The sequence below is a fragment of the Streptopelia decaocto genome (genome assembly GCF_964273445.1).
Source record: "Streptopelia decaocto genome assembly, chromosome: 5".
NCBI classification, from domain to species: domain Eukaryota; kingdom Metazoa; phylum Chordata; class Aves; order Columbiformes; family Columbidae; genus Streptopelia; species Streptopelia decaocto.
Genome location: NC_138659.1, coordinates 57,208,188 through 57,235,404, shown reverse-complemented (window position 1 = coordinate 57,235,404; position 27,217 = coordinate 57,208,188). Strand labels below are relative to the sequence as shown.

General features: G+C 57.2%; 1 protein-coding gene and 1 long non-coding RNA gene across 4 annotated transcripts; one reads left to right on the top strand and one right to left on the bottom strand.

Moving 5' to 3' along the window:
- Positions 1-89: 89 nt before the first annotated feature.
- Positions 90-24,393, bottom strand: LOC309440739. Of its 2 annotated transcripts, none has more exons than XR_014184253.1 (4): positions 24,253-24,393; positions 23,299-23,354; positions 4,435-4,483; positions 90-1,110 (listed from the first exon to the last, which is right to left on the bottom strand). It is a non-coding gene; the product is annotated as an uncharacterized lncRNA (long non-coding RNA). The 2 variants fall into 2 exon arrangements; XR_014184254.1 differs by lacking the exon at positions 24,253-24,393 and adding an exon at positions 23,866-24,246.
- NKX2-3 (NK2 homeobox 3) lies at positions 22,808-27,217 on the top strand. Of its 2 annotated transcripts, XM_082054736.1 has the most exons (3): positions 22,808-23,902; positions 24,771-25,067; positions 25,753-27,217. In XM_082054736.1, the coding sequence occupies exons 1-3, from the start codon at positions 23,728-23,730 to the stop codon at positions 26,388-26,390; spliced, it is 1,110 nt and encodes a 369-aa protein (XP_081910862.1). In that variant the 5' UTR covers positions 22,808-23,727; the 3' UTR covers positions 26,391-27,217. The 2 variants fall into 2 exon arrangements, with proteins under 2 accessions (XP_081910862.1, XP_081910863.1); XM_082054737.1 differs by lacking the exon at positions 22,808-23,902 and having other exon boundaries at positions 24,257-25,067.

The window sequence follows — 27,217 nt, the reverse complement described above, 5'->3', positions numbered from 1 at the left end:
CTCTGCGGCGCTGCTCGGGGGTGTGATGCTCGGGGGACACGGCACGGTGCCCATAGGGGGTCCGGGGGTGCAACATATGTGTGAATGCAGATCAGCCCTGGAGTGGAAAGCTGGGGTGCACGACAGCTGCAGGAGTGCCGTGCCCGGGGTTCAGGATGGTGCCAAGGTGCAAGGTTTGGAGGGTGCAGGAAGGTGCCAGGAGCGCTGTGGCCAGGTGTGATGGGTCCTGGTGCAGTGCCTAGGGTGTGGGGTTGTACCAGGGGTGCAGTGGCCCAGATACAGGATAAGGACAGCTGTGAGCATGATGCGTGTTTCCATGCCAGGGCGGGTCACGGGGATCCACCACTGCATCTTATCCGGGTTTTTAAGGTACTTTCCTGATTGTCAGCCAGCTGCAGGCCAGGCGCCATGGGGCGGCCTACTGAGACCCTCCCAGCCCCGCGGAAACCTCCCCTGCCAGCAAGACCCTCTGAGCGGTCGCAGCCACCGCCAAGGCGAGCCCTGCTCTGGCCCACGGGGAGCGTGTAGGATCACTTGTTAGCTCGGAACCCCTCTCCCCCAGCGCATGGCATCGCACTTATCCGCAAGGAATTTCTCCTGGTGCCTCGCTGCCAAACTCCGCATCCTTCCTGCAGGGATAGCGCTTTCCCACGGTGCGCCCGACCCTCTGTGCTTCTTGCGGGCCGCCCATCGCCCGGGGAGCCTCGGTCCAGCCGTGCGGGGAGGAGGCAGATGCCGTCGCGGGGCCCGATGGGGCGGCGCAGGGCTGGAAGCGGCGGCTGTGCTGGGGAATGTCGGCAGAGGGCAGAGCCGGCCCGCGCACCGCGCCGCCGGCAGCACCGCCCCGTGCGGCCCAGCCGCTCCGCCCGCAGCCCCCGCCGGCAGCGGTACCTCAAGGCGTGACCGGCTCCAGCCCGGCCCGACGGGACAGGCGGGAGGTGGCCCGGGGCAGCCCGAGCATTCCACCCGCGGCTCCCCGCACGCCTCCCCCGGGAGTGGTCTCGCTGCCGCCCGGTGCCAGGCCGGCTCCGTTAGGAACCCGCCGCCTGTCTCAAGCGGCTTTTGAAGTTTGTGGGAATCCGCCCGCGATCCGGCAGCATCTGGGAAAAGCTTCGAGGGAAAAGAGAAGGACGTCGTGAACAACAGCTCCAGCAGCGCGACCCCCCCACCCCTCGTGACATAAAACACAGGGATACAGGACAGGAAAGGCCATGCTGTCCCCAAACGCTTTAGCAGACAACTCATGTCATGCACTCCCTTTGTTAATCCAGCCAAGATCTCTCTGAAAACCAGTTTGGCTCCTTGCCTCCCTCCCATGCCGAAGGTGGCTCAGCAGCCCAGTTGCCTGAGAGGGAGCCCAGGGGCACAGCTCTTGCCTCCCCCAGCTCCGGGCAGCACCTGGAAGAACTGCCCAGTGCACTTTCTGCTTAGCATGAGAGTGAAGAAGAGGCAGAGCTGCCTGGCGGCACAGCACCATGCCAACACTTCTGTCTTTGGAGAAAACAGCATAATAGGAAAGGCAGAGGAGCAAGACAGCAGTGCTAGACCAAAGCCTTGGCCCTGGTGGAGTTTTTAGCCCAACTCAAACAAAACTTCTATCAGACCTTGAGAAAAGGCCAAACAGAAACCCAGAAAGGGCTTCAGGTCTGGAATCTGCAATAGCTGTGAGCCCTGCGAATGCCTGACCTTGACAAGGTGCTGTGAGTGCATTTGCGAACCCTACCCTTAACTCCAACCCTAACCTTAAGTCTAACCCTAACCTTAACTCTAACCTGATGCTTAACTCTGACCCCAACTGAATTAAGAGCACTTGGGTTTCTTGAGGTCTGTGGATGCTGCTAAATGAGAGATGCTGCAGTGCTGAGCAGGAAAGCAGCTGTCAAGAACAAGGGCATCAGAGGTGAATGAGGGTAGCCCACTGCAATGTAGCTAATGTTTTCTGCTCACAAGGAGTAATGCACCATGCAAGTGCAATGCTGTGATGGGAAAATCCAACCAAGGCTGCTTAGAGCATCCTATTTCTGGAGGAGACAGAAGTGCTGAGGAGTCCCCAGACTGGCAGGCTCCCACTGTACTTACTGGTTTCTAATCCTACGACTCTCCAAAGAGCACTGGAATATTTGGGGACAGGGCCAAGCCCTTTCTCAGTGTAGAGCAGGGAAGTCACGAAGGCACAGGGGCGCTGCCTGCCAAGCTGGATGCACCAAGCCGCTGCTTGGGACCGCCAGAGCAGGCTGAGCAGTGCCAGTTGCAGGAAAAAATGCAGTTTCCCCAAAACAGCACTGTCTGGCTCCCCTTCCTCGGGGGCACCTGGACAACATGCACTCAGTGCTGTCAGTCCAGTGGAAACCATCTGTGCCACTGCCCATGCCTGCAAGGCTGGGGTCGCTGACCCAGCAGGCGTTACCTGCTGGTGCAACTGGCTGCCCCCAGCCCAGCTGGCGTCCCATGCCCTTGGCAGCACAGAGTGGGGCTCCGCTGGGAACAGATGCAGGAACGAGACAGACAGGCACAAAGCAGCAGGCCGCCGGGCCCCCGAGCTGGGTGGTTGTGTGTTAGCAAGAACCCTCTGGCCCTGAGCTTTCATCTCCCCAGCCTACACAAAGGGTGCCACCAAAATGTATGTAAAAGCAGGAGAAACATGGGAGGTGGCCCTGAGGCAACCCTCCCTTCATCTCCTGCCTCAAACTGACAGCCAGCAATGACCTGCCACTCAACGGGAAGGCTTGCACATTTAACCTGGAGCAAAAGAGCCCCCCGGTTGCACAAACCACACCGCACACAGGCATGGCCCCCCGCACTCAGCCCCTCCTGGGAGCCAGAGGTGGTGGGGCTCAGCAGCCAGCCCGGCTCCTGCAGAGCTCAGGCTCCCACAGGGATGCATGGACTGCTGGAGACGAGGTGCTGCCCTCCCCACATCATTGAGCCTCATCTGGGATTGGAAAAAAGCCCTTTCTCGGAGAGTGCACGTGAGTTCTATTCACTGCATCCCCTTAACTCACCTGTGCAAGACCCACCCTCACACCCCTCTGTCCTCTGCCTCATCCTCCTCCTTGCCAAAGAGCCCTGCCCAGCATTGGGATGCCCTTGAACCTGGCACCACCACAAAGGTTTAGGCTGCCCTGCCCCAAGGCATTGCCCATTTTGGGCTGGTGCTGGGCATAGGCAGCGTGCGGGCAGGGAGCCGGGCTGTAGCTGTGGGTGCTGTGCGTGGGCTGTTTTCCCAGCCATCCTCTGAATACAGATGTTTTCTCAGTGCTGGATCCAGACAGAGGAGGGTAAAATGTTTTCATTCCAAGCTCCCGAGGTCAGGTCATGGTTTGTCTAAATGGCTTTTGTTGCTGTAATTATCAGATTAGCTGATCTCTTGCAGTGCGTTTAGGGGCAGCTACATTAACTGCAGATCCTGACCCCCACGCCGCTGGGGCAGTGGGTTTGTAATGGAATGATGAGGATCAGGGATGCCAGGAGAGCCAAGTGAAAGGATTGTGGTTGTTTTTGAGCTGGTACCCAGCTGGACCCTGGCCCAGGAACAGCCAGCAAGCTTGAGGAAGACAGCAGCAAGCCTCCTTGACCTCCTCAGTGCACAGGATGATGCCAAGCTGGGCTTGATCCTTTCTTCCCACTCCAACCTGCAGTGCACCTCAGCCACAGAGCCCCCCACTGGGACCTGCCTGCTGCTGTGGCTGATGCTCAGTGTGCAGACATGGGTTGGGGGCACCCCTTGCTCAGGGCTGTTGGTTCCTGCAGGCAGCAAGCCCAGCAGGTCCTAGGGGGGTCTGGCACCCCATGCTGTGGCTAGGATGGGGGAGCCTGGGGCTGGTGCCTGGCTATGGGATGCTGCAAAGGGTGGGAACCCCCACCAGCAGCCAGGGTGGTGCAGGAATAGGAGCATGAGATACCAGGCGAGACAGAGAACATGACGGGGAGATGAGAGAGCAGGGCGAGGGGCAGATAAAGAGGGATCAGGAGTTTCCGGTCCCCATCAGCCCCTCACGGGGTCCATCTGTCAACGCCTGCAAGTGTTGATGGCACCAAGCCCTGGTGACAGCCAGGGCCACAGGTCCTGCCGAGGGGCACCATCAGGGGCTGGGAAGGGGCCCACACTGCTGCCTTCCTGCTGCACCGGTGCACTTGGACCCCAACGTGGCCAGGGACAGGCAGTCCCCACACACAGCCCCACAGATGCCCCTGAGTCCGAGCCCTGGCCACGCTGCCCTGCAGCACCTATCTCCTGTCCTCCCACCCTGCCAGCCCCACCGCAAACACAGACAGGGAGTGCCAGGGATTTCACCTATCAGCACCAAAAAAAACCCCTGTTCCTGCTCTGCTGAGCTGCAGGTGAACATGCAGATGCTGAGTAGGCGCTTCCTTAGCCACCATACCTACAGCGACAACCTGCCCCTTGACACATCGTCCCACCTCCTCTCTCACCTGCTGTAGGTGGGAGCAACACGAGTCTCCCTTGAGCAAGGCAGAAGCTCTACAAAAATGAAATAAGTCCAAATCAGAAAAGACTTTATCATTTCTTCATAAAACAAATAATTTGAAGTGTGGTTTCACTATATTTCAGTTTCTGAAGTTTTACAATGCCTGAGCATAACATCCCACTGAATGAAGACTTCTGGAACAGGACATCTACATCTTCACTTTCAAAGAACATTTCAACCTCTTGATGCTTCAGAAAACTTCAACAGCAAAATTTTTCCTTTAATCACCATGTTTCTGCAGGAAGATTTGGCCTCAGCAAAATGTAATTAAAAAAAATAGTGGAAGATATATTTGTGGTTTTTTTCTTAATTGCCACCATGACAGAGCTTGGTTAGCTCCAAATCCATCTTCTTTGCTTCCAGAGAGTGAGCCAGAGCAGCAAGGACAAAGCCTGTGCACCCCTGAGAAGGAGCATATCCACCAGCCCAAGGCTCAAACCTCTCCTGCCACCACTGCTGCTTGGGCACAGCCAGAGGTTCACCATTTCTCTCTTTAAAGCCATTTTGCATATTAGTCCTGGTGTCTCTGGAGCCCAGCCCATGGGTCACTCAGGACCTACTCTGTGGCCATGCTCACCTTCTCTGCACCTGCTCGGCCCCCAGCCACCCAAGAGGAGCACAGGGACGCCGGAGGAGCACTGGCCCTGAAAGAGGCAAGAGATGGACTGGTCCCAGTGCTCAGCATGGGATGAGCCACTGGGGCTGGGAAAGGATGTTTCAAAGATCTGCTTTCCCCTAATTTTTCCGCATCAGCACTCGCTGGTAGATGTTCTGGAGACCAGCCCATGGACCATGACCTGCCCAAGCACTGATGCCAGGTACCCTGGTGCACTCAAGATGGTTTCCCAAGGGTGCAGAGGACCAATGGAGAAAAAATGGGGCCATCGGTCCCCACACATCGCCAGCCTTGGAGCGGGACAGACATTGCTATGTCAAGGGATGGACTTTTGCACAGCCAAAGTGTTTTTGGGAGGCTTGATGTGGGGAGATAGCTGCCAACCCCAGGGCCTGTGGTGCTGCAGAGGCACCAGGCCCACCAGTGAGCCTGGCTCATGCCCCAGGACAGAGATGCCTAACGTGGCGCAGGGAGCTGCTCCACCGTGGCATGCACAGGCTGCTGGGCGGCTGCGGGAGCCTGGCTGCACCAGTGGGGTCAGTGGAATGGAGGCATCTGTAGCACAGCTGGTCCCAGCTGGACTCCTCCATGCAGGGTGTGTGCCCTGGCATAGCTGGGAGGAAGCCAGGAATGAGGACCTGATCCTTGCAGGGAGCCCGGTGCTGCGGGTAGCTTCTGGACCTTGGTGTAGGATCAGATTTACTGAAAACAATTTATTTAATATAAAAAATAATTTCTTACAGTGTTTTGGCTGGCGTCAGACGAGCACTTACTCACCCGGGAATTCAAACAAAAGCAGGGCTGGCGCCCAGCCAGGGGGTCGGGCGCTGGGTGGTCGTGTCCATCCCGGCCTCGGACCCGCCTCTGGGTCACTTGCGGGCTTGTGGCATGATGTCTCCATTTATTTATTGGAAATGTTTGAACAGGAAATGCTAATGGTTTGGGTTTGTGGAGACAGCTGGAGGGGTCCGGCTGGAGCTGCTGGGAAGGAGAGGCTGCACTGGGATGGGGCAGCCCAGCAGGAAAGGGGGAATTGGTGCCACTGGCACTGCCAGTGGGGATGTGTCCCCTCTGTGCTTGGGTTGGAGGACCCAACAGGAGATGAGACTGGAGAGGGCCCCAATGGCTCTGTTGCTTCCTCCTTCGCTGCTGACTGCAGCCACCACTGCAAAATGCATGGCCACACTCCAAGCATGGGGCTGCTGCTTGCACACGGTGCTGCTGCCTGTGCCCAGTAATGCCAGGGAGCACAGAAACAGTGCTGTCAATGTGGCACAGGAGGAACAGTGACCACAGGGCGGTGCATGTCCCATCCCCGTGCCTTGGGCTTGAGCCAGGCTGGTGCCCATTAGCGTGGGAGGGATGTGAGAGCACTGCCTCCCCCTGCAAGGGGGTCGAGAGGTTCCTATACAGCCCGGCTCTGGACCGGGCTGTTCCTGCGTTTGCTGATAACAGCGGAGGTGAAGTCTGACCCAGGAAAGCAGGCAAGATCCACAGAGATAAACTCCCAGCAGCAAGACAAAAGCTCTGACCTCCGCACAGCCCGAGCCGCCGCATTCCCACAAGCGCAGCAACAATTGCCTGGGAGTAGCAGCAGCAGCGGGGAGACCTTCACCAAACCTGCTGGCCAACCACCGGGGAGGGCCTGTACAGCCACTGGTGACATCTCCGCCAGAATCACTGTGCAGAAACCACAGCTTGGGGTTTTTAACTGGATCTACAGTAGATAGCAATTGCCCAGGCAGTGACAGCAAAGAGACCCTGCTGTTATTGCTCTCTCCTCATTCAGCAGTGCAGCAGGTTCTATGGCGCCTGCTTTGCACAGCCAGAGAAATACCGCACAAGCACCCCCTTGTATTCCCTACCTTACACTTTTTATGCGCACATTTGCAGCACAATCATTAATGCAACTGAGGATCTTATGCACTCATGCAATTCAGGTTTTAGCATGTGCTTTTTGCAGAGGCTGCTGTGGCACCGCACACCCCAGTGTACCTAGGGAGCTGAATGGCAGGCATGGGGTCAGCTCTGTCCCCTCGTCCCCGGCCTGTATCTGGCTCATGGGCCAGGAGGCTGAGAGCCTGCCTGACACCTCTGCAGGTCCCTGTGCCAGGTCTGCCCCAAAATAGCACCAGCTGAACAAGGCAGAGGTGCTTAATGAGATTTGTAGAAACACCCATCTCAGTTACACACCTGTTGTCTTGGGCATGTTTTAAAAATCTTTATCTCTGCATCATTAAGCACTGATCTACATTTGAAAAGAATCACTTCAGTTCCCTACCTCTGAAATGAGGATAACCATCCTTTACCTCATAGTGGGGTTACTAGGATAAACAGATTAAAGACTGCGAGATATTGTGGCAAAGAAGGTTAAACAAGCCCCTGTGACAGATGGCTCAGGGGCAGGGACCAGCATCAGAGCAATGCAGAGCATAAGCCACCAACCCACGTCTGCACCATGCTAATTATCTCCAAATCCCAGCGTCAGCTTTACCACTGTCTGCCTTCCCAGGACACCGTCCCCCACCAGCCAAAAGCCTGCCAAGGGGCTAGTGCCCCAGCCAGGGATGTGTACCCGTGCCCTGAGCCTGGGAACAGGGAGCACAGGCACATGGGGGGAACGAAGGACAGGAGATACCCATCAGGAGTGCAAGGCTTCAGGAGGACATCAGTGACCCTGGGGCAGCAACAAGGTGCTGCAGGGTGCACATGGGGTGCAGGCGGTGAGGTGCAGCAGGACTCCTCTGCCCCCTTTGCACATCCCTCCTTGCATCCTCAGAGCAGGGAACCCTCTGCTATTGCCCACAGTCTTGCCTATCCCTGTCCCACCGGGTGTCCCAAGGCAGGCAGGGGCAACAGGGAGATGTGCACTTCTGCAGAAAGAGCTGATGGGGGAGAGGATGAGCCAGACAATTACTATCTGGAAAGCCTCACCCGGGTCCCTAGTAAAATAATGGCACAAATATTAAGAAAAGGAGCTCTGTAAACATCTAGAGGATAATGAAACCATGAGCTATAAGCAGGATGGGATTTGTAAATAAAGGACTGTGCCAAAAACAACAAGCCCTCCATAATTGTTTTGGATAGAATGACAAGATTAGTGCGGGAAGGGGACTTGGCGGATGTCATGAGAGGAGACCTGGAAGCACTGGGTCTGTCCTCCTGTCTGGCCATTAGAGAGCCCAGGCGCATTTGGACAGGTTTGAGAGGGATGACCTGCACAAAATGTGCCCCTGCTGGCATGGTTGGCACCAGGGGATGTATCTGCCCTGTGGAGCCGGACACCTGCAGTCCCCCAGCCTGGCAGGTGTCACATCAGCACTGGTGCAGTCGCTCATGCCTTGGCCACCTCCAAGTCACTGGCAGAGAGCAAAGCTAAACCTGAGCCCCCATCCCAGCTGAGACATATCCCACCACTGTCTCTCACAGAGCTGGGACTTGCATGCTGCAGGAGCAAGCCAGCTGGATGGTCATGCAGGGGCAGAGTGAGAAATAAAACTGAGCAGAGCCAGGGGCAGGAAAATAATGCTGGCACCTTCCTCACTGTTTCCCAGGTTTTGGCAACCTTTTGTCTTTTGTGAACATCAAAATAGCATGCTCTGCAAAACTAGGGTTCCCCGGCACTCTCAAGTACCAGATTTTTGGCCAGACGTACAGGAAATGTGTATGCACCTCCTTGCAACCAGCCCTTTGAAATGCTACACTATAAAAGCACACGTAAGCGTTAGCAGTCATCTGCACTGCACAGGACAAACCTGTCCAGCCTTGACATTGCATGGAAGAAAAAGCAGGGCCCTGGCCAAAATGCACCTGGTTTTGTACCCGAGCCTGGGTGTCGGCAGCGTGCAGCCATGCTGGGCTGATAACAGGCGCTCGCTGGGCAGCAGCTGGCTGCATGCAGTGTGCAGGACAACGCACGCTCCCAGCCGCGCACAAACTGAGGGTGAAATGCACCATATATGGTGAAGATATTATTAGTCCATAGCTGTCTTCATAGGATCTTCCAAGGAAATCTTGCTTGAAAATGGGATACAAAGAGGTTTGCCTGTAGGACTCGAGTAAGGACTCAAACTGCCTGAAGGACTGTCCTGGTTTTGTTAAAAAACAAGTTTCTCTTTTAGCGAATTTGCCTGTCAGCTAAAGCCTTTGTATTAGCTGCATTTTCCTGGAGAACCAGATACATGTTTTGGTAAACATAGCAATGGAATGCAAAGTTATTGATAAGCATGGATGCACCTCTCGCAACAGGGGCAACGAGAAATAGGTGACCAAGAAACTGACCAACAGAGTATAACTTCCCATTCACGCGAATACTTCATATAAAAGTGGGAGATCACGAGGATCTTGTCCCTTTTTCTTATGGCTGACATTAGGACCTTGCTAGTCGTCCCTGCGAACTGAGTCCTAGTGAGAGACTGAATCCAGTTCCGGTTGGCTGCAGAGTCCAATCCAGGACTTTGGGTGCCAGCTCTGCAGTTGCTGGGACTTTCAAGATTGGTTTTGTGTATTTTGTATTATCTTCTCTATTCTTATTAGTAGCATTAGTAAAACATTTTTAACTTTTCCATCTCTCTTCTCTCTGTCCTTTCCCTCCCGATCGCCTGTCCTTAGTGGGAAGAGGGGAGAGGGAGGGGCTGAAGAGGGAAAGTGGTGGAGAGGGGGTTAACAATACATCTGTCACGGTTTTATTGTCACCCCACAATGAAAACCTCTACAAGGACCAAAAGCAATGGCTTCAGAGACACAAGGAGCTGCAGTGTCAGACAAGCTGCTTAACAATATTCCAGTTAAGCATTTGTCCTAATTAATACTGATTGCCCACCCATTACCTACATCCCGACTGGCGTCCAGAAGTTGTTCCCAACAGGGCTGTGTTGCTGAATTGATGTCAAGAAAGGTCAGTGCTGGACTCTGGTACCCAGCACAGGCACAGGTGAGCTGAAAGTCAGCATCACCTCACTGCTGCGAACCTCAGCTGCAGTCCCGTGTGTGACAGAGGGGATGGAGTCACCTGGTGGTGGGTTTTGACTGAGCCGGATGCCAAGTTGCATGTGTCGACAAAGAAAGTGGGCTATCCCTCTGGGTGGCAGGGGCTAAGGCAGGGCGCTGGTGCCGAGTGGGGTTGGTCTCGAGTCTCTCACGTGAGCAGCTGGATGTGAGCTCCATGCTAGGACCACATGGCAAATGCAGTGCAGGGCGTCAGAGCAGGGGGCACAGCAAAGGGGAGTTACGAGGCAGTGTCTCACGCAGCAGGGGAAGGGATGCTAGCCCTGAGATGTTGTGGCTAGCCTGGTTCTCATTTTAAAAAAATGCAGAGGAAGGGAAAGCCACAGATGTGACTCCCCCCTGCTCATTTTCACCATCTCCCATAGCATCCTTGCAGCCTGACTGTGGAGGAGTGGAGTGGAAGAGGGGGGATACAGGTGCATTAAAAACTGAGCACTGGCACCGGGACCCAGCAAGGCAGTGGGATCTGTATCTTCAGACATTTCCAAAATTTGATGCATTGAGGCCCAACTGGCGGGCTGTACTGCCAGAGATCCTGAGGCCAAAATTATTCTGTGAAATGAGAGAGGGTGCAGAAAACAGCCACAGAAAAGACAGAAGGGCAGGAGAATGCACCCCACAGTGATAGAATCAAGCTCAACCTGTTTTCTTCTTGAAAAAGCTTAAGAAATTTGACTGCTATGCACAAGTACTGTCACAGTAAGAAAATACTGTGTGCCGAAGCGTTTTTATTCCAGCCAAAAAAGGCAGAACAGGAATCAATGGCTAGAAATTAAAAGGCAGACAAACCTGCATAAGAAATATGACATACATTTTTCTGAGTAATGCTGATTGGCTGGCAGATTAACCACCAGTGATTTAAGACCAAACCATGAACTCCCTTGTTCCTCAGGACCAGATGCTTTTGTGCATTAGAGGAACCCCAAGTTATTCGGACCTAGAAAAAGTAACAAAACGAGGCAGTCAGGGAGATCAGCATAGGTGATGGAATGACTAACTCCAATCTTAAACATTGTGAGTAAAAATACCTTGTGTTACTAACACACGTAGAAAAATTCCCATCGCACAACCTCAGTGTAAACACTGAACAGTTGACATCTGCAAACTCACAGATGGAGGGCAACGACAATTTTAGGAAGACAAAAACACCCAGCCCACGGATGACCCACAGGGGCCTTGCAATGGGAGTGAAACCAACACCAGGAGGCTGTCACCAGGCAAATTCATGAGCGACATGGGGTCTGCCCCAGGATGCTCTTAGATCTCAATTATGGGCACACAGTCCATCAAGTTGGGAAGAGAAGGTCTCTCTGCGCATGCCTTGGAGGGGGATCGCACAGGCATGTGACCTTTCCAGGAAAAGCAGGGCCAAAGTGTTGTACAGAAATGGGCAAAAAAATGGACGGAAAAAAAAAAAAGCTTAGGACTGAATAAGAAAAAAAAGCTGATAGAGATAATGGAAACCTGGACATTCACAACTGAAGCAAAATACACCTGGTAAGGACCAGTCCCAAATAGACTGGCTAGAGGCAAAATGATCTTCTCTCTTTTTAGTATCCAAATTCAAGGAATTATAAAAAATAAGCCTGGAAGGCCCTTGAAAGGTCACCTAGCCTGTCTGCCTGCCCCCAAACGAGGCAAACCCTTCTTGGTGGAGCTTTTGTCTAAACTCTTCCTAAAATTAGCCTCTAGTGGTGAAGACGGGCTTCCAAGAAAAACGAGTTTTAATCTCCCTTACCGCAGTCATTGCAGGTTGAGCCTATGGCTTCTTCCTCTACCCACTCTGAAAATAAGGATTAGCCCATTATCTCGCACTTTGTAACAGGGTTTTATGCATTTCAAGACTTTTATCTTATTTCCCTGCAGTCTTCTTGATACTAAGTTACCCTGGTCCTTCAGCCTTCTCCAGTATGTCATGTTTTCCGAATTTCTGATCTTGTTGTTCCCTGGGCTTTCTCCAAGAACCACAACTTGAAACGCTGAGCCCCCAGTCGGATTCAAGGCTCAGGCTAACACTTTGTAAGTGCAGCAGGATCACGTCAGGTGTCTTACAAACACCTGGTTTATATGTCACAGTCTGATTTCGCTCTTCTCGCTCAGGATGCTGCTGGCTCACTCTCCCTGCGGGACCCACTGTCACCTCCGGCTACTTTCCCACAGCGCAACCTTGCTCATTCCCCAGCTAGTGCTTGCAATGTTCATTTTCCCCAATTCATAGAAAAGCCTTATATTTGTTCTTATGAACAGATTTATTTCAGCTTTCTCCAAGTTCTCCAGAAAAGCACTCTTGCAGGCCCTAACAGACTGGTGCTGCAGGTAAAAATCACTGAGAAAAGCTCTAAGCAGCCCCAGACCAGACCCTGTCTGAGGGTTGAACACTGGTTGCCCTTCAACACAGTTTTCCAGCCAGTTGTGCCCTCATGTAGCCACAGATTCCCTTAGACCATGTTTCTCCATTGCTCACAAGAATTTCATGTGGAAATGGGACTAAACTCCTATGAAAGTCAAGAGTTAGCATGTCCTGGTTTTCCTGTGTCAGCCTGCACAAATATCCTCAAGTAGAAGAAAATTCAGTTGGTTTTGCTCTTAGCTGACAGCCCAAGCTGTCACCTACCGCTTCATTATCTCTACTCGCATGTGGTGTCCCTTAATGATGTATTTGCCTGTCTTCAATCTGTTTATGCCAATGGCCCATTTTTCTTCCAGTTCTGCACCCCTGGTCTTGAGTAAAGCTCAGGAACTTGGAATGTCACAGAGGTTCATTTGGGAAAAAAAAAAGGGGGGGGGAAAAAACTGCTCAACAACTAAATCCTCGGAACTCACATGTTTATCCAAATTCATCTGAACCTTCTGGGGACAGTGACTTTTTAGGGTAAAATAAAAACAAGTTCAAGTGAGTTTTCCATCCCTGCAACAGTACGGTGATTCCAGCCAATCTGAAACAATTTTCCAAGAAGATTTCCTGCAACCTCACAGTGATTAAAGGAAATAACATTGTGAATAAAGGGACATTCTTCAAAGTCAATGAAGGAGCCACAAACCGTACATTCTCACAGAGGGCCGGAAAGTGCCGGCGCGAGGTAGATTTTGCAGCATGTGGCCCCCCAGAAGGAAGAGGGTGGGATGCCAGGTCCATCCCTCTTCCCCAGGCAGGGGTTGTGACCGGGCTTCTCCCAGGGCACGAGGTAAGGGAACAGGGCCCCCAGGCTCCCCATGTTTGGGGCGAAACACTTGGCCCCATGGGCTCTGACCCCCTGGCTTTGGGTGAGTGTCCGCTGGGTTCGGAGTCAGGGGCAAGTGGCTTGGTGTTGCTCTGCAAACGAGATGCAAGAGCCCATCAACCCCTTCAAAACCAGGGGTGACCCTGCAAAGAGCAGCATTCCACCATGGCGGCTTCATACTTCAGCCTCCTTCCTAGGAACCTCCCTGCGCCTCGCTTTGTCTGAACCAAACCCTCAGCACATTTGTCCGTCCAGGCTCCAAGATTGACACAGAAATGCGAACGGGCCCGAAAAGCCACTTTAGCAGAGGTAGAAGAGCTGCACTGCCGGGCAATCAGGGTTCTGCCCACTGCAGCCCCTCTTGCTGGGGGTACCCCACGACTGGGAGTGACGAGGAAGGGATGAAACCACACCCAAATAGCTGAGCCAAGGGGACTTTTAGAAACCCTACCTTCTTAGCTAAAACAAAGAGAAGAGAGTAATGAGGAAGTGAGGAGATCTGGGGAGAAAGACGAGAGAGGGCTGCCTGGAAGCCCAAACACACATGCTTCTGTTGATGCTGTGTAATAGGGGAATTAGCTAATGAGCTTACTGCAGCCACAGACAAGTCCTTTAGAAATATGATGGCCACCTGGGGCGGCTTGCAGAGGAGCCAGCAGCCCTCTTTCCTAGCCAAGCTGGAAAGATGAGGCCCCGGGCACCCTCGGGATCAGCCCCACTTCCCCTGGCCGGCAGCACAAGTCCAGGGGTGCCACAGGGGGAGCGACACAAATCCAACAAAAACTGGTTGTGGAAACGGTAATAAACAGTATTTTGAAAAAACACCAGCCCACGCTCGCAGCTGATGTCAGGGCGTGCAGCTCGGCAGCACCACAACACCCGCACAGCGGGGCTGGGGCTGCTGGGGACCAGCACGGTCCAGCTTCCCCCGGACAGGCAGCGCTGCCCCGGGCTGCCGGCACAGGGGCTGCCAGAAGTACGGATCACCTTCCCCTGCACTGTGACGGATATGTCAGACAAAACCAAATAACTCAGAAATATGGATTGGTTGTTTTTTTTTTTTTGAAAGTCACTCAATACTGCTGTATAAAATGTGAACCGAACACAAATTCAAATGTAAGTGCATGTGAACGTGTTACTTTGAACCAAAACTGGGAGGGAGAATGTAATGTTAAAAGTCACTTAGAACAATGCAAACATTAAATATACAAATACTCATAAAATACTTTAAAAGTGGCTTTTAGACAGCGATCAGGCTGGGCTGCAAAAAACAATTGTTTGCTGATTAATATTGAATTCATTGAGGAATTTGTGCATGTGGCAGTATTTGCATGAATTAGAGCAGGGGAAGTATGAACAATGCTGAAGACAGAACACTCTTCTGAAGAAAAAAAGAAAAGCTAACCACTAAGCCAAAAATGAGGCTCCACTTGAAATAAAAAAATTACTCTGCAGCAGTGAGAACAGGACCCAACCTAGATATTTGCTGAAAAGGTGGAAATTGAAGATTTTTATTGTTATATTGAGGTAGAATTATTATTATTATTAATAACGTGAAAAATAAATTATAATACTTGTTCGGTATAAAAATTACTGAAAAATTTCTTGCCCAAAATGAATTAGATTGAAATCTATTCTATGGAAACCATTTTAATTTCACTTTTCCATGGGATATTTTGAAACAATTTTAAAATCTCAGTTTCCTAAGCCAGAAAGCTGTTTGAAATTTGGAAGCGCTGCGTTTTCATGTTTTCCTTGTTCCCTTTTTCTCTCCAGCCCTGAAGCTGCTTGAAGAACATCTGATGTTCGCACAAGATTTCCTCCCCTCTTTTCTCATCTTTTCTTCCCTACGCTGACACTTTTCAAGCTCTGTCACTCTTGTAAAAGAAAAAAAGTAAAACCCTATATTCAATATCACTTGCTCCGCTATTGAAAGGTTGTAAGAATAGAAGGAATACAAGAAGGAAGGAAATATTTCCAGCATTTTGATAAATTTGCAGCTGTAGTAAAAGCAATTTGCACCTACATAGAAAATGGTGGAACTTACAGCTGAATGAGCCCAGATTTTTTTTTTTTTTTCCCTTGTGAAATTCTTTTCTGAAATGTTTTAATTGGATTTTTTTTTTTTTTTTTAATGGAAAAATGGGGAGCTGTTTTCTGGGGCACTGCTCTCCGATTTGCTGGATGGTTAAGTCCTGGAGGAGAGGAGGGCCGGGCAGAGCGCAGGGCGAGGGAGCGGTGCTGCCCCAGCCCCACGGGGTCTCAGCTCCAGCGCTGGGAGTCAAAACCTGCATCTGCAACACTGGGAGTCGCCGCTTCTCCTGCGGCCAGATCTCCAGTGCAAGGGTAGCATTATGGGGAGCGTGGCTGCAGGGTTCGGAGGTGCCACGAAGCACAGGGATGACGCTGCAGCTGTCACAGCTGTGGGTGTGCGGGGCTGCAGAGACCCCAGTCCCACAGGGAGGAGATGCTGGAGTCGGGCATGAGGACTGTGCACACCTGCGTTGTGGCTAAAAGGGGGAAAACTGTTACAGCTGGCATTTGGGAAGGAGGATGAGATGTCCCCTTGGCTTTCCAGCCGGTCAGCTCTGTGCCAGCTCCCAGTCCAGACACCATGAGTGCCATGAGTGATGCTCCAGGGTCCCCAACCCCATGTGGGGACAGTGGCTCTGAGCATCGCTGTTTCCTGTGACCTGGTGAGGTGGGGGCAGATGGGGGCTGCAGACTCAGCCACACAATCCCTCTACACCGGGGTCCTTCCCTGGCTCCCTGCACCTCCGAGTGTCCACTGAGGGACAGAGTACAGACCCACACCGAGGGGGAGAACTGTCATTCTGCAGCAATGAAACAATAGTCAGTGACAATTATTTATTTTCCAAATAAATCAGCAGGTTCTGCAAGTGAAAGGCTGGAAAGCAACGAGTTTAGATTAGACCCTCCCCAAACCCCGGCTGGGCCTTGAGCCGCTGTCAGGGCTGCAGAGAAACAGCAGCGAACTCTCACGCAAATGGCCTATAAAAAAGGCCCCTGTCAAAGGCACCTTGACCTGGAGGCTCGCTTTGGTGCTGGACTCCCCAGTGGCCCTCCCCTCCCCAGGCTGCGCTCTCCTCGCATGATGTATTTCCCCTGCCTTTTTTAGAGCTGCATTATGTTAGCTCCAGGAAACAGCCTCTTCCTTCTTATAAACACAGCCCTGGGTTGCTGACCAGCGGCCCTGCCACTCCACAGCCACTCTCTGTCCATCCATCACACCTCGCTGTCACCCTGGCAACATATCTCTTGGACCGGTCCGGCTCCAGAGATGGGAGAGGTGGGAGGGGGTGGTGGAGAGCGGGGGGGTCACATACACAGAGCACAATTCCAGCCTGCTGACTAATTCCCTGGAAACCCTGGGGCTGCACAATGAGAAAGCCTTTCCGAGGGTTTCTCGAGCGTTACTGGAAGGTCAGGCGAAGGTCAGCACAAGGACATGGCTCCTACTTTCCCCGCTGTCAGCAAAGGCGGGTACGCGGGGCGGACATGGGTGAGCCGCAGGGGTATCACGGGCGCGCAGCGGGAGGGATGTTTGGAGAAGGGCGCCGGGGTCCAAGCAGCCCCATGATGCAGCATGGTGCCCGCTCGCTGCTGCCGGGCGTGGGGAACGTGCCTGGGATGGGGCCAGCGGGGTGTCCCGGCAGCCAGACAGGCGTCAGTGCTTCCAGCGGGATGGGGCACGGCCAGCGACGTGGCCTCTTGCCTCCCCGGCAAAGCGGGGGACGAGGAAGGGAAGAGCTGACTTGGCCCCATGCCTTCACCATGGCCCCAGCGCCCTGGGACTGTTGGCCTAATACAGCGTCGCTGCGCGGGTGGTTCCCAGTGGAGGACGGGTCATGCAGGAGACCACCAGGATGGGTCCTGGGGAGAGCATCCCAGTTCTCTTTGGTGACAGTGACCAAGCATGACTGCCCATGGCCTCCTGTGTGCTGGGACAACAGAGGCACACAGACAAGCCCAGAGCTGCATCAAGGGACCCAGGCTGCCCTGTTACTGGCACACAGACACATTTTGGAGGAGCCTTGGGCACATCCAGCCTTTTGCATGTGTGGCCGAAGCACAGCAACCATGGCAGGAGAAGTCCAGCCATGCCCTGCTCCAGAAACACCACCCTCATCCATCCCCACCTGCTTGTCCTGCATGTTAAACCATTGTCTTCAAGAGGAAATGCCATTAAAGGCAGGTATTTTAAAAGAAATGGGAGATCTCTGCCCTTCAAACAACACAGCTCTTCACTTCTGCCCGTTCCTGGTGTAGAGCTGAGACGCAGGTTTACATGGGGATAAAAAAAAAAAAAAAAAGCTTTTAAGGGCAGATCTTCACCAAACCAAAGCCCCATGAGGTCAAATCCTTTCTAATTCATACTCTTCTGTAGAGGTGTAAGTGGAGTTGGAAGGGTGGAAGGATTTAAATCTGGAAAACTGAGTTCCCCATCACTTCAGTCTGGCAGAGAGCCCACCGATAGACTAAAAACAAGTCTGCAGAGAAGCCTGTGTGGGATAATCCAGCTCTGGCCCCCGAGGGGATAAGAACAATTAGGAATCCTCTCTCAAGTCTCCACTCCAAGATACAAAAACAGTTTATAATTTGGTCCCGAGTTGTTGTTAGAAAGCTCTGAATCATCAGGATACACTAACAATTTCTGTGCACTAACTACGAGGAGAATTCACTAGGCAGACTCAGAGATAAACTATTAACAGAAGCTTTCAAATCTCCCACCTGCTCGCCTGCGTGCGGGACACAGGGACTGCTCTATTTATACAGTGGCTGTGGGTGAGGAGATGTCACAGGAAGGAGCAATATGAGCAGCCATGGCAAAATACAGAAACTGTTCTAAAGGAAAATGAAAGAATGGGTGTTTATTAGAAGTGTGCAGACCAAGTGCACGCTCCACCATTAACCTTTCCAGGCATGTTAGCCAGCCAGGGAGCTGTTTGCCATCACTGTCCCCGAACATGCCACAGTCCCCGCCTGCAGCAACCATTCTGCTTCCAGAGAAAAACTCACCACGATGTGGAAAGCTGGCCTGTGGCGGCCTCTGGAAGCAGTGTGCAAAATGCCTTTTGGCTGAGCCTGCCAGGCTCTTGTCCCATATCTACTCAGCAGAGACAGAAAGGATGAGGTTCCCCAGCCTGTCTTCCTCCCTCTCCCCCAGCTGCAGGTTGTTGCAAGGTGGGGGGATATTAGTGCACAACCCTGCTGAGCTGGCCCAAGGAGAGTCATGGCTAAGAAAATGAAGCTGAGCAACCAGCCCCTGACTGCAGTTGTCCCTTGGAGCAGCCCCTATAGATGAATGCCAGCAGAGCCAAGCGAATGCCACCACAGAGGTAACCGCCTGTGCACTGCCCCATGCTCAGCCAAGGTTGTAGCATAGTTTCTGCCAAAGCTCGTTTCTGCATCCTTTCTCAGTCAGATTACACCCAAACCACTCCAGTAAACCCGCAGCTATGTGCCATTTTTGGCACAGATTTGCCAGCTCTGGGGGTACCCGTTTCCAGGATGGCCTCATCCGCATGGGAACAAGCCCTGCTTACAGCCAGGAGAATCTTGATTAAGCAGGGAGAGAAGTGGTGACTGGCTGTTGGGCAGATGCTCCAAACAAGAGGAACTTATCAGCTCTGTTTCCAAGACGAGACGTGTCACCACCTTGCGCATATCCAGCCTGGCCGCTCGCCCCTCACCAGCACGCCTGTACAGAAGAAGCATGGTCTTCCCTCTCCCTGAAGGATACCTGTAGAAATAGCTTGCAAAATTTCTTCTAGAAAAGGCTTTGCTCAGGCTAAGAAAAGCATTGCACCCAGAATGCTTCAGGGGAAGGTGCTGGACAGGAACAGGAGGCAGCATGCAGCTGTGGTCCCAGCCCTGTGTGTTTGTCAGCTCAGGGAGGTCCCCAGCCCACAGGAACACCAAATGCTGTGGACAGCAAGGAACTGCACACACGCAGCAAAGCCCGACATGGCTAATCCCTCCTGTTTATTATGCAATAAAACGCTTTCCAGACCTGTTAAAATTTAATTGGTTTAATCTTAATTGTTCCATTTTCTACGGCACATGCAAACACAGAGCCTGACCCTGCCACTCTCGTGTGAACTGTCCCGCAGACTGTGGTGGGAGCAGGATGAAACCCACTGACCTCAGCAGGATTACACGCATGAATCAGAGCTGCAGGCCTGGGCTCAGAGCTGAAATCCAGCACCAGGCGGGCCGCCAGTGCAAGGCCCAGGGTCCACTTGGGCTCCACTTAAGCGCTATGGTGGTGGTGCTTGCCCTATGGTGAGCAAGCCTCATGCTGGGCCTCAGCTGAAGCATGAATTTCAGCCCTGCTTCTTAACTTCATGGATGTAAACATGCAGCCACGGCTTCCGAGGCATGGAGTAAAGGTGCTTCTGGAAAGGCTGTGGGTTTTACTCTGCATAAGTGGCAAGAGGGTGGTTGTGTACACGCGTTCAGGGCAGTGTCCTCCAACAGAAGCCTCAACACAGGACCTCAGAACCTTCTCATCACACAAGCAGAAAACTGTGATTTATGACAGCTTCTCCTCCAGAGGAAGAGGTGTTTTGCTGCCCTCTGCACGTCCACAGTCGCGGGGCTGTGTTGTGCAACAGGGTGTCTTTGTGAAGACTGGATATCCTTTGTGCACAAGAGACTCCAAATAAAAGCAGGCGGGAGGGGGTACTTGGTACTGACATTTCCTACCCTGCATTGCCTCAGATGTAGGATGACCTTTACCTGCTCCTGCAATTTAGCTGTCACTGAGCTCAACGCATCAGCCTCAGTTTCATAGGTCCATTGGGCACAAAAATCAAGGGCAGCCTTCCATTCGGTGTCCAAACCTACTGAGCTCATCTTGCTGCAATGATCAGCACCCTTGCATGTGCTGCTCCTATTCCCCAAAGTGCTAAGCACGGAATATTGCACACAGCTACTGGTTCCCCCCAAATCAAGCTCCCACCTTGGAAATGTATGCATTTCTCAGGACACTGAAGAATCTGGGTCTGACCCTCAGGAAACAAATTTCTCATGGAGGTGTTGTTTTAGGACATATTTCCAAATCTTACAACCCTGTACTGTGAAGAACTGTGAAGTAAATCAGCCAGTGCCAGTGGAGCAAGAAAACATTGAAGAAAAGCAAATATTTGCAGTGATGTATTTCTGAATAAAATGGGCATTGTGTGTGTGGTTCTTGGCAAAGCCAAGACAGGGGGATGCCACGACACTGAGAGGTGGAGGCAGGTGTCAGCTGGAAGACCCAAGTGCAGAGGACAGTGCCCGGGCAGGGCTGGGACAGGGCAGTGGGAGATGAAGACAGCACGTTGTTGGGTGAGTGTGCAGCATCCCTTGTCGGACCTGGCTCCACCGCAGGAGCCCCTCGGTTCCTCTGGGGAATAGAGAAAACATTTCGTTTGAAGAAGGTATGAAACGGTTCCCGGGGAAGCGGCGGGGCTTGGATAAAAGCCGTCCTTCGACCCGGTAGAGGCGACGGCCCCGCTCCGTGCCCAGGCGGACGCAGTGGGGGGGATGCTCCCGGGCGGGGAGCTGCTGTCGGGGCCGCGCCATGCCCGCTCCCTCCGAAGCCCCCCGGGGTGCACTCGCTGCGCACCGTGCGGCGCGGAGCCGTGGCCGAGGCTCCGTGCTCGGCGACCACCGCCCAGGAGTGGGCGCAGCGCCGTGCCGGGCTACGCGGTGGGCGCCGGGCGGGCCGGCAGGTGCCCGCGGAGTGCGAGGCCGGTGCGGGCCGGGCGCATTCCCACCGGCGGCCCCATCAGCGGGTCGCTGCCCCGGGACCCCGCCGCCTCTCCGCGGTGCGTCGCCGGCCCCGCCGTGCGGGGGCGTCCCCGGCGCGCTGCGGTTCTCACATAAATCAGGGTCGAGCCCCTGGGAAAGGGCCATCCTTCACCGGCCGCTGCTGACAGAGAACGAGAAACAGACGGGCCCTGAGATAAACCACGGCGCGCAGCGTTTACACAAGGGCAGGCTCTGTGTAAATAGAGCCGGGCGCGCGGGGCTGCTCCCGGCGGCGCGGGTCCGCACCGGCCCCGGCCCGCGGGCCTCCGGGCTGCCCAGGGTGGCGGGCAGGTGGGTGCCGCCCGCCGAGGGCCTCCCGCAGCCGCGCCGGGGCCGCGCCGCGGTCCCTCGTTGGCTCCCCGAACACCGGGGCTGGAGACAGGGCCGGATTAACGTGTTTGTTTGTTTACGGCCATTAGCGCAGGGCCGGCTCCAGCACTCTGCACCCGCGAGACTAATGGAGCAATTAGCAGCCCTGGGGCTGATAGCATCGCCCCGAGCGAGGCACCCGGCCGCGGCCGCCTGCTACCGGGCTGCCTGCGCCCGGGGCCCAGGGAAAGGGGGGCTGCCCGCCAGCCGCGGTGTGCGCGGCCGCTGCAGGGCTTGCTCCCCCCTTCCCCTGGGCCCGGGGGGGCTCTTGGCTCCGCTGCAGCATCCGCAGGGCGAACTCCATCCATTACAATAATCCCCTGTCTAAACAGAGCGCAGGAGCGGCCAGGACAACAAGGCCCCGCTGTAAACAGAGCTGCGGGGACACCGCTAATGATATAAATAAAATAACCATTAATAGCCCGATGACCCCAGCCCAGCCGGCTTAGTAAAGCCCCGGAGATGCATCCTGGGGCTGACACCCGCCGGCAGGTACCGGGGCTGCGCCCTCCCCTGGCTCGTCCACCCTGGCCACTCGCACCGTCCCAGTCGTGCTGCTCCGCGCCCGCCGCCCCGTACCGGGCCCGAGAGTCTCCCTGCTGCCTCGGCTTACCCATCTGGGAAATGGCCACTCGTGTCCTGACGAAGTGGACCTGACCCACCAAAGAGGGCATGACGGCAGTGCGGGAAGGTGCGGGCTCGGTTACCGCATCGGGAGCACCGGCGTGGAATGAGGGGGCCGCAGGAAAGGCCAGGATAACACAGGGGTGCTCCCACGCGTGTCGGGACCAGGCCGCGGCTTGCTCCCTCCGCGGGCATGGGTTACTCGAGCACTCTCTGGGGCCGACGGCGGCACGACGGAGCGGGTTCCAGCGGGAGAGCGGTTCCCACCGCCGCAGAGTCGAGCCAGGGCGCTGGTTCCACCATGCCCGGACTCTCCGTTCCCGCAGGCCGCGCCTGCGGTCGGCCCGTCCGGGATCCCGCTACGGGCGGGAGTGCGATGGTGCCAGGCGACCCAGACCCCACCGAGCCCGGGGCCGGGCTCTCGGCACGGTGGCTGCTGCTCCCTCAGACAGTCGGGCAGGGGAACACCGGACTGTGGCCCGGTAGCTCTCATTGCCGCCGCTGCCGTGCCCGCCACAGAGATCGGCCGCGGCGGGGCTCCCGGAATGCGCGGCGCCGTGCAGAGCCCCGGCAGCCCGCCGCCCTGCCGCTGGGCCTCCGCGCCTGCACCTCCCCAGCAGCGGGCCCTGCGGCGGGCGGGAGCGGGCCGGGTCCTGTCGGGCCGGCTGCGGATGTGTAACACCGATAAGGTGCTAATTGTTACTAATTGTTATCGGGGCTGCTGTAGCGAGGCAGCCCCGGGCTTCTCCGTGCACCGGCAGAGCCGGGCACGGATCAAGCCTGGTTCCGGTCAGCGCCTTTTCTTGTCCACCATCTGGATCGGGTGGCCGGCACCGGGATCGGGCAGGGGGAGGAGAAAAAAGACAGATCCTTTGCAATTTAGGGCGAGGGGTTTCAAGCGGCGCGGTGGGAACGATCCGGCGCGCCAGGAAAACGGGTAGGGGGACCTCCCGAGCTGCGGCGAAGTGCGCGAGACACGGCCTCCCGTCCCGAGCTGCGCCGCCGGTAAATGGGTTTCTCCGGGGGGTGCGGAGCGGCGGGAGCCGGGGAAACCAGAGTACCGACAGAGCCGTTAACGGCGGAGCCACCGGACGGTAACGACCAGAGAAGCGCCTGGGAAGGCCCCGCGAAGCTCCGGCATCGGGACACTCACCTGCCCGGCGTGCGCGCCCGGCTCCCCGTGGCCTTGTCTCAGCGCCGATCCGGGCCCTGCGAGGCGACAGGATTTTAATCACAACGAAATTTATTACCTGGGACCACCCGCCCCTCTTTCGATGCGCCCTCTCCCCGCGCCGCAGAAGCGCTGAGCCCTTGGAGGTGTTCGGGGGCCGCAGGGCGCCGTCGCGGGGCCGCGGCACCCCCTGCCGCGCCGCACCGGGGTGCTCGGCCGGTGCTTGGCGCGGCCCCGGGACCAGGGGACTCGTGGTGGGGATGGGGCTCGGCAGACTCACTCGGCGCATTACTCGCCGGCACGGCGGCGTACTGGCTGCACGGAGCTGCTTGCCGCCCGTTACCGGCGGGAGAAACGAAAGAAACAGAAACGAAACGAAACAAAACGAAAGAAAACGAAACAAAAAAACAAATGGTGCATGGTAGCGCTTTCCACCCAAGGCTCGCATCGCCGCCGTCCCAGACGGCCCGTCCGACCCGACCCGTTTGGGCCTGGCGCTCGCGGGCCTGCGGGGCCCGATCCGGCACCGGCGGCGGAACGCGCCTTTACCCGAGCGCGCGCTGCGCAGCGGTTGCGGCGAACAAGGGTGAGCGGCAGATTGGCCGGTCGCAGGGGATCTGCGCGAGCACCGACGGAGGGCACCGGGGCTGCCAGGGGATGCGGAGCGGGTTGGCTACATGTACGCCGCACGACTACGTTCCGTCCGGAACGGCGGGGCCACCATCCGCTCCAGGAGGAGCGCGGGGCGGCGGAGGCGAACGTCCGCGCTGCATCCCGGGCGGCCCGAGGCACTTGCGGGGCCGTGCGGCCGGCGGGCCGCCGTACAGGCGGGGTGGGGAGGCCGGGCCGGCGGGCCGCACGTGCTCGCCCTCCCGGGGCTAGGCCGAGCCGTCTATGGGCAGGGGCCAGCAGGGCGCACCGGGGGTCCCTACCTACCTACACGTGCTTAGCACTGGGAGGCGCGGCGGCGGCGGCCGCGGCTCTTTGCGGGGACCCCGACCCCGGCGCACAGTCCCCGAGCACGCCGGTCGGGTGCCGGGACGGCGGGTCGCTCCGCGGGGAAGCGGCCTCCCCAAGCGCAGCCTTAATACATTGCTATTTCTGGCCGGGCGGCCGGAGCCGGGCAAGGGGCCGGCTCTGCCTCCCCCTCCCTCCAATAGCGAGGCCGCCCCCGGCCCCTCCTCGCCGTGACGTGCCGGCCCGGGGCAGAGGAGGCTCCCGAGCCTTTGGCTGTCCCTGCAGAAGCTGTAACAAAACGCAGACCCCCAGCGCCGGGCTAATGGAGGCAACTTAGACAGGAGCAGGCACGGCCCCTCGTCTCTCGGCGCTGCCTGCTCCCCCCGCACCGGGCGCGGCGCTCCCCGCCGAGCCGGTCCCGCGGGACTGCCTGACCGCTTGCGCTGCCCTGATGATGTTACCGAGCCCCGTCACCTCCACCCCCTTCTCTGTCAAAGACATCCTCAACCTGGAGCAGCAGCAGGACCCGCACTATGGGGCCCAGCTCCCGCACCACCTGGAGCACCACTTCCACCCCGCCGCCTGCCTGCTGGCGGCCGCCGACGGCGCCCGCTTCTCCGACGGCGAGGAGGAAGAGGACGAGGAGAAGCTGTCCTACCTGAGTCCCATGGCAGCGCCCGGCAGCCAGGCGGACGCGCGGATCTCCGCCGACAACTATGTGCACGCCGTGCTGCGCGGCTCCTGCGAGGCCCCCGGCCCGGGAGAGGAGCTGGACCCCGCGGTCCGCGATCCAAGTAAGTATCGGCCCCGCCGCGCTCCCCTGCACCGCCGCGCACTGCCGGGACGGGCCCGCGCTCGTTCCCCACGGTGCGTTCCCAGCCCGCTGGGCATCGCCGCGCGAAGCGCCGCTCCCGGCGCTGCGGCCGGGTCCCCGCCGCCGCGTCCCCTGGGCATGTCCAGCCGGGACTGGCAGGTCGTAGGGCTGCCACCGCCCTTCTTCACGCCACGCTCACCACCTCCCTGGTAAGCGCCTCCGCGGGAAAGCTCTCCGCTGGGCTCCGAACTGGAGCTGCCGGATCAGGCCCACGCTCCACAATTTCGGTAGTGGAGAAGGAGGAACGGGGCGGGTTAGGCCCAACCGGCACCCGCTGCGGCAGGGGTCTCCGGGAGCGAGGCGGCAGAGCAGGTGCCCGGCGCCGTTCGCGGTGCGACCCGGGTGTTGGCCCCGCGGTGCCGCAGCAGCTATCCCGCCGGCGACGGGGAAACGTGCCCTTCCTCGCAGCCCGAACCGCCCCTTCCCAGTCACAGGCGCTGCCGATGGTGGCCGGTCCCGGCGCTGCCTCCCCGCCCGCACCGCGGTTGTCTGACGGGCGCGTGGCTGTCCACGGCGCGGGCCTCTCGCCCGCCGGTGGGGCCCATCGGAGCAGCGAGCGCCCGGCGTCGGCGAGGTGCAGCTGTGACCTGTGCTCCCCCGTGCAGAGATCTGCGTCCTGAAGAAGCCGCTGGATGCCGCGGAGAAGGCGGAGGAGGTGGAGAGGCCAAAGCAGCGAAGCCGGAGGAAGCCGCGCGTTCTCTTCTCCCAGGCGCAAGTCTTCGAGCTGGAGCGGCGGTTCAAGCAGCAGCGTTACCTGTCGGCGCCCGAGCGGGAGCACCTGGCCAGCAGCCTCAAGCTCACGTCCACGCAGGTGAAGATCTGGTTCCAGAACCGGCGCTACAAGTGCAAGCGGCAGCGGCAGGACAAGTCGCTGGAGTTGGGTGGCACCGCGGCCCCGCCGCCGCCGCGCAGGGTGGCCGTGCCCGTGCTGGTCCGCGACGGCAAGCCGTGCCTCGGCGGGTCGCAGGGCTACAGCTCAGCGTACAACGGGCCCTACTCCTACAACGGTTTCCCCGCTTACGGCTATGGTAACGCTGCCTCCTACAACCCCGGCTACGGCTGCACCTACCCGGCGGGCACCGGCGGCGCCTCCATGCAAGCCGCCTGCAGCCCTGCTGCGGCCGCCGGTCCCTTCGTGAACGTGGGCGGCCTGGGTGGCTTCGGCGGCGGCCAGCCGCTGCACCAGGCGGCGGCGGGGCCCTCCTGCAGCCAGGGCGCACTGCAGGGCATCCGGGCCTGGTAGCCTGCACGCACTGAGGAGCGGGAGCGGACCTGCAGGACGGCCCGGCAGCTCCGGGGCCCCGTTATCACCCGCACTGCAGCCCGGCTGCGCGCTGCGCAACGCGCGCCCTGGACCGAAGGAGCGGCGGCGGCAGAGGGACGGCGCGGCGGGACCCCGGCGCTCCCGCGGGCCGCGGTGCGAGGCCGGCGGCGAGCGGAGCGGCGCAGCAGGACGGGGCCGCCCGAGCTCGCAGCAAAGCGCCGCCGCCCCGTGGAGCCGCCGCGACGGCCGAGCGGGCCGGAGCCGATCGCACCGCGCCAGCGGAGCAGCTTTGCTTGTAAAAAGCCGACGGCGGGCCCCTGGGGTGCCGCGGCCCCTCTATCTACTCTGTATCGGTTACTGCCAGCGCCAGCTCGCCGAGTCAGCCAATAAACCAGGTGCAATATCTGCCGCCCGCTCCTCCTTCGGCCAGCGGCCGGTGCCCGGCGGGGCCGGAGCTGGTGCCCGGCGGCGGGGCAGTCGCAGCGGCGTGCCCGCGGGGCAGGGCGGCCCGGCCGGCTTGTGAGCGTGCCAAGGGCGCTGAATGGGGCCGCGCAGCTCAGAGCCGGGCCCATTGTGGCCGCCGGGCCGGCGCTGAAAGGAGCCGCCGAGGAAGGTAGCGGGAATAGGCGCTTATTGGATTCGGGAACAAAAGGTGTGGCAGGGAGGCAAGGGACAAAGGGGCCCCGGCGCCGAGATTGACGGGCCGCTTTGCCCCCCACTGAGGCCCAGGCCCGGCGCTTTATGCGCGGGGGCTGCAGAAACGTGCTGGGTTTTGTTCCCCTTTCTGGGAGCACAGGAGGAGAGGA

Bases quoted from the DNA above. Each gene is read 5' to 3' on its own strand.
- NKX2-3 (XM_082054736.1), top strand. From the start codon at position 23,728: ATGGTGCATGGTAGCGCTTTCCACCCAAGGCTCGCATCGCCGCCGTCC. The intron at 23,903-24,770 runs GTGAGCGGCAGA...TCTCTGTCAAAG, and splicing joins AGCGGTTGCGGCGAACAAGG to ACATCCTCAACCTGGAGCAG. The intron at 25,068-25,752 runs GTAAGTATCGGC...TCCCCCGTGCAG, and splicing joins CCCCGCGGTCCGCGATCCAA to AGATCTGCGTCCTGAAGAAG.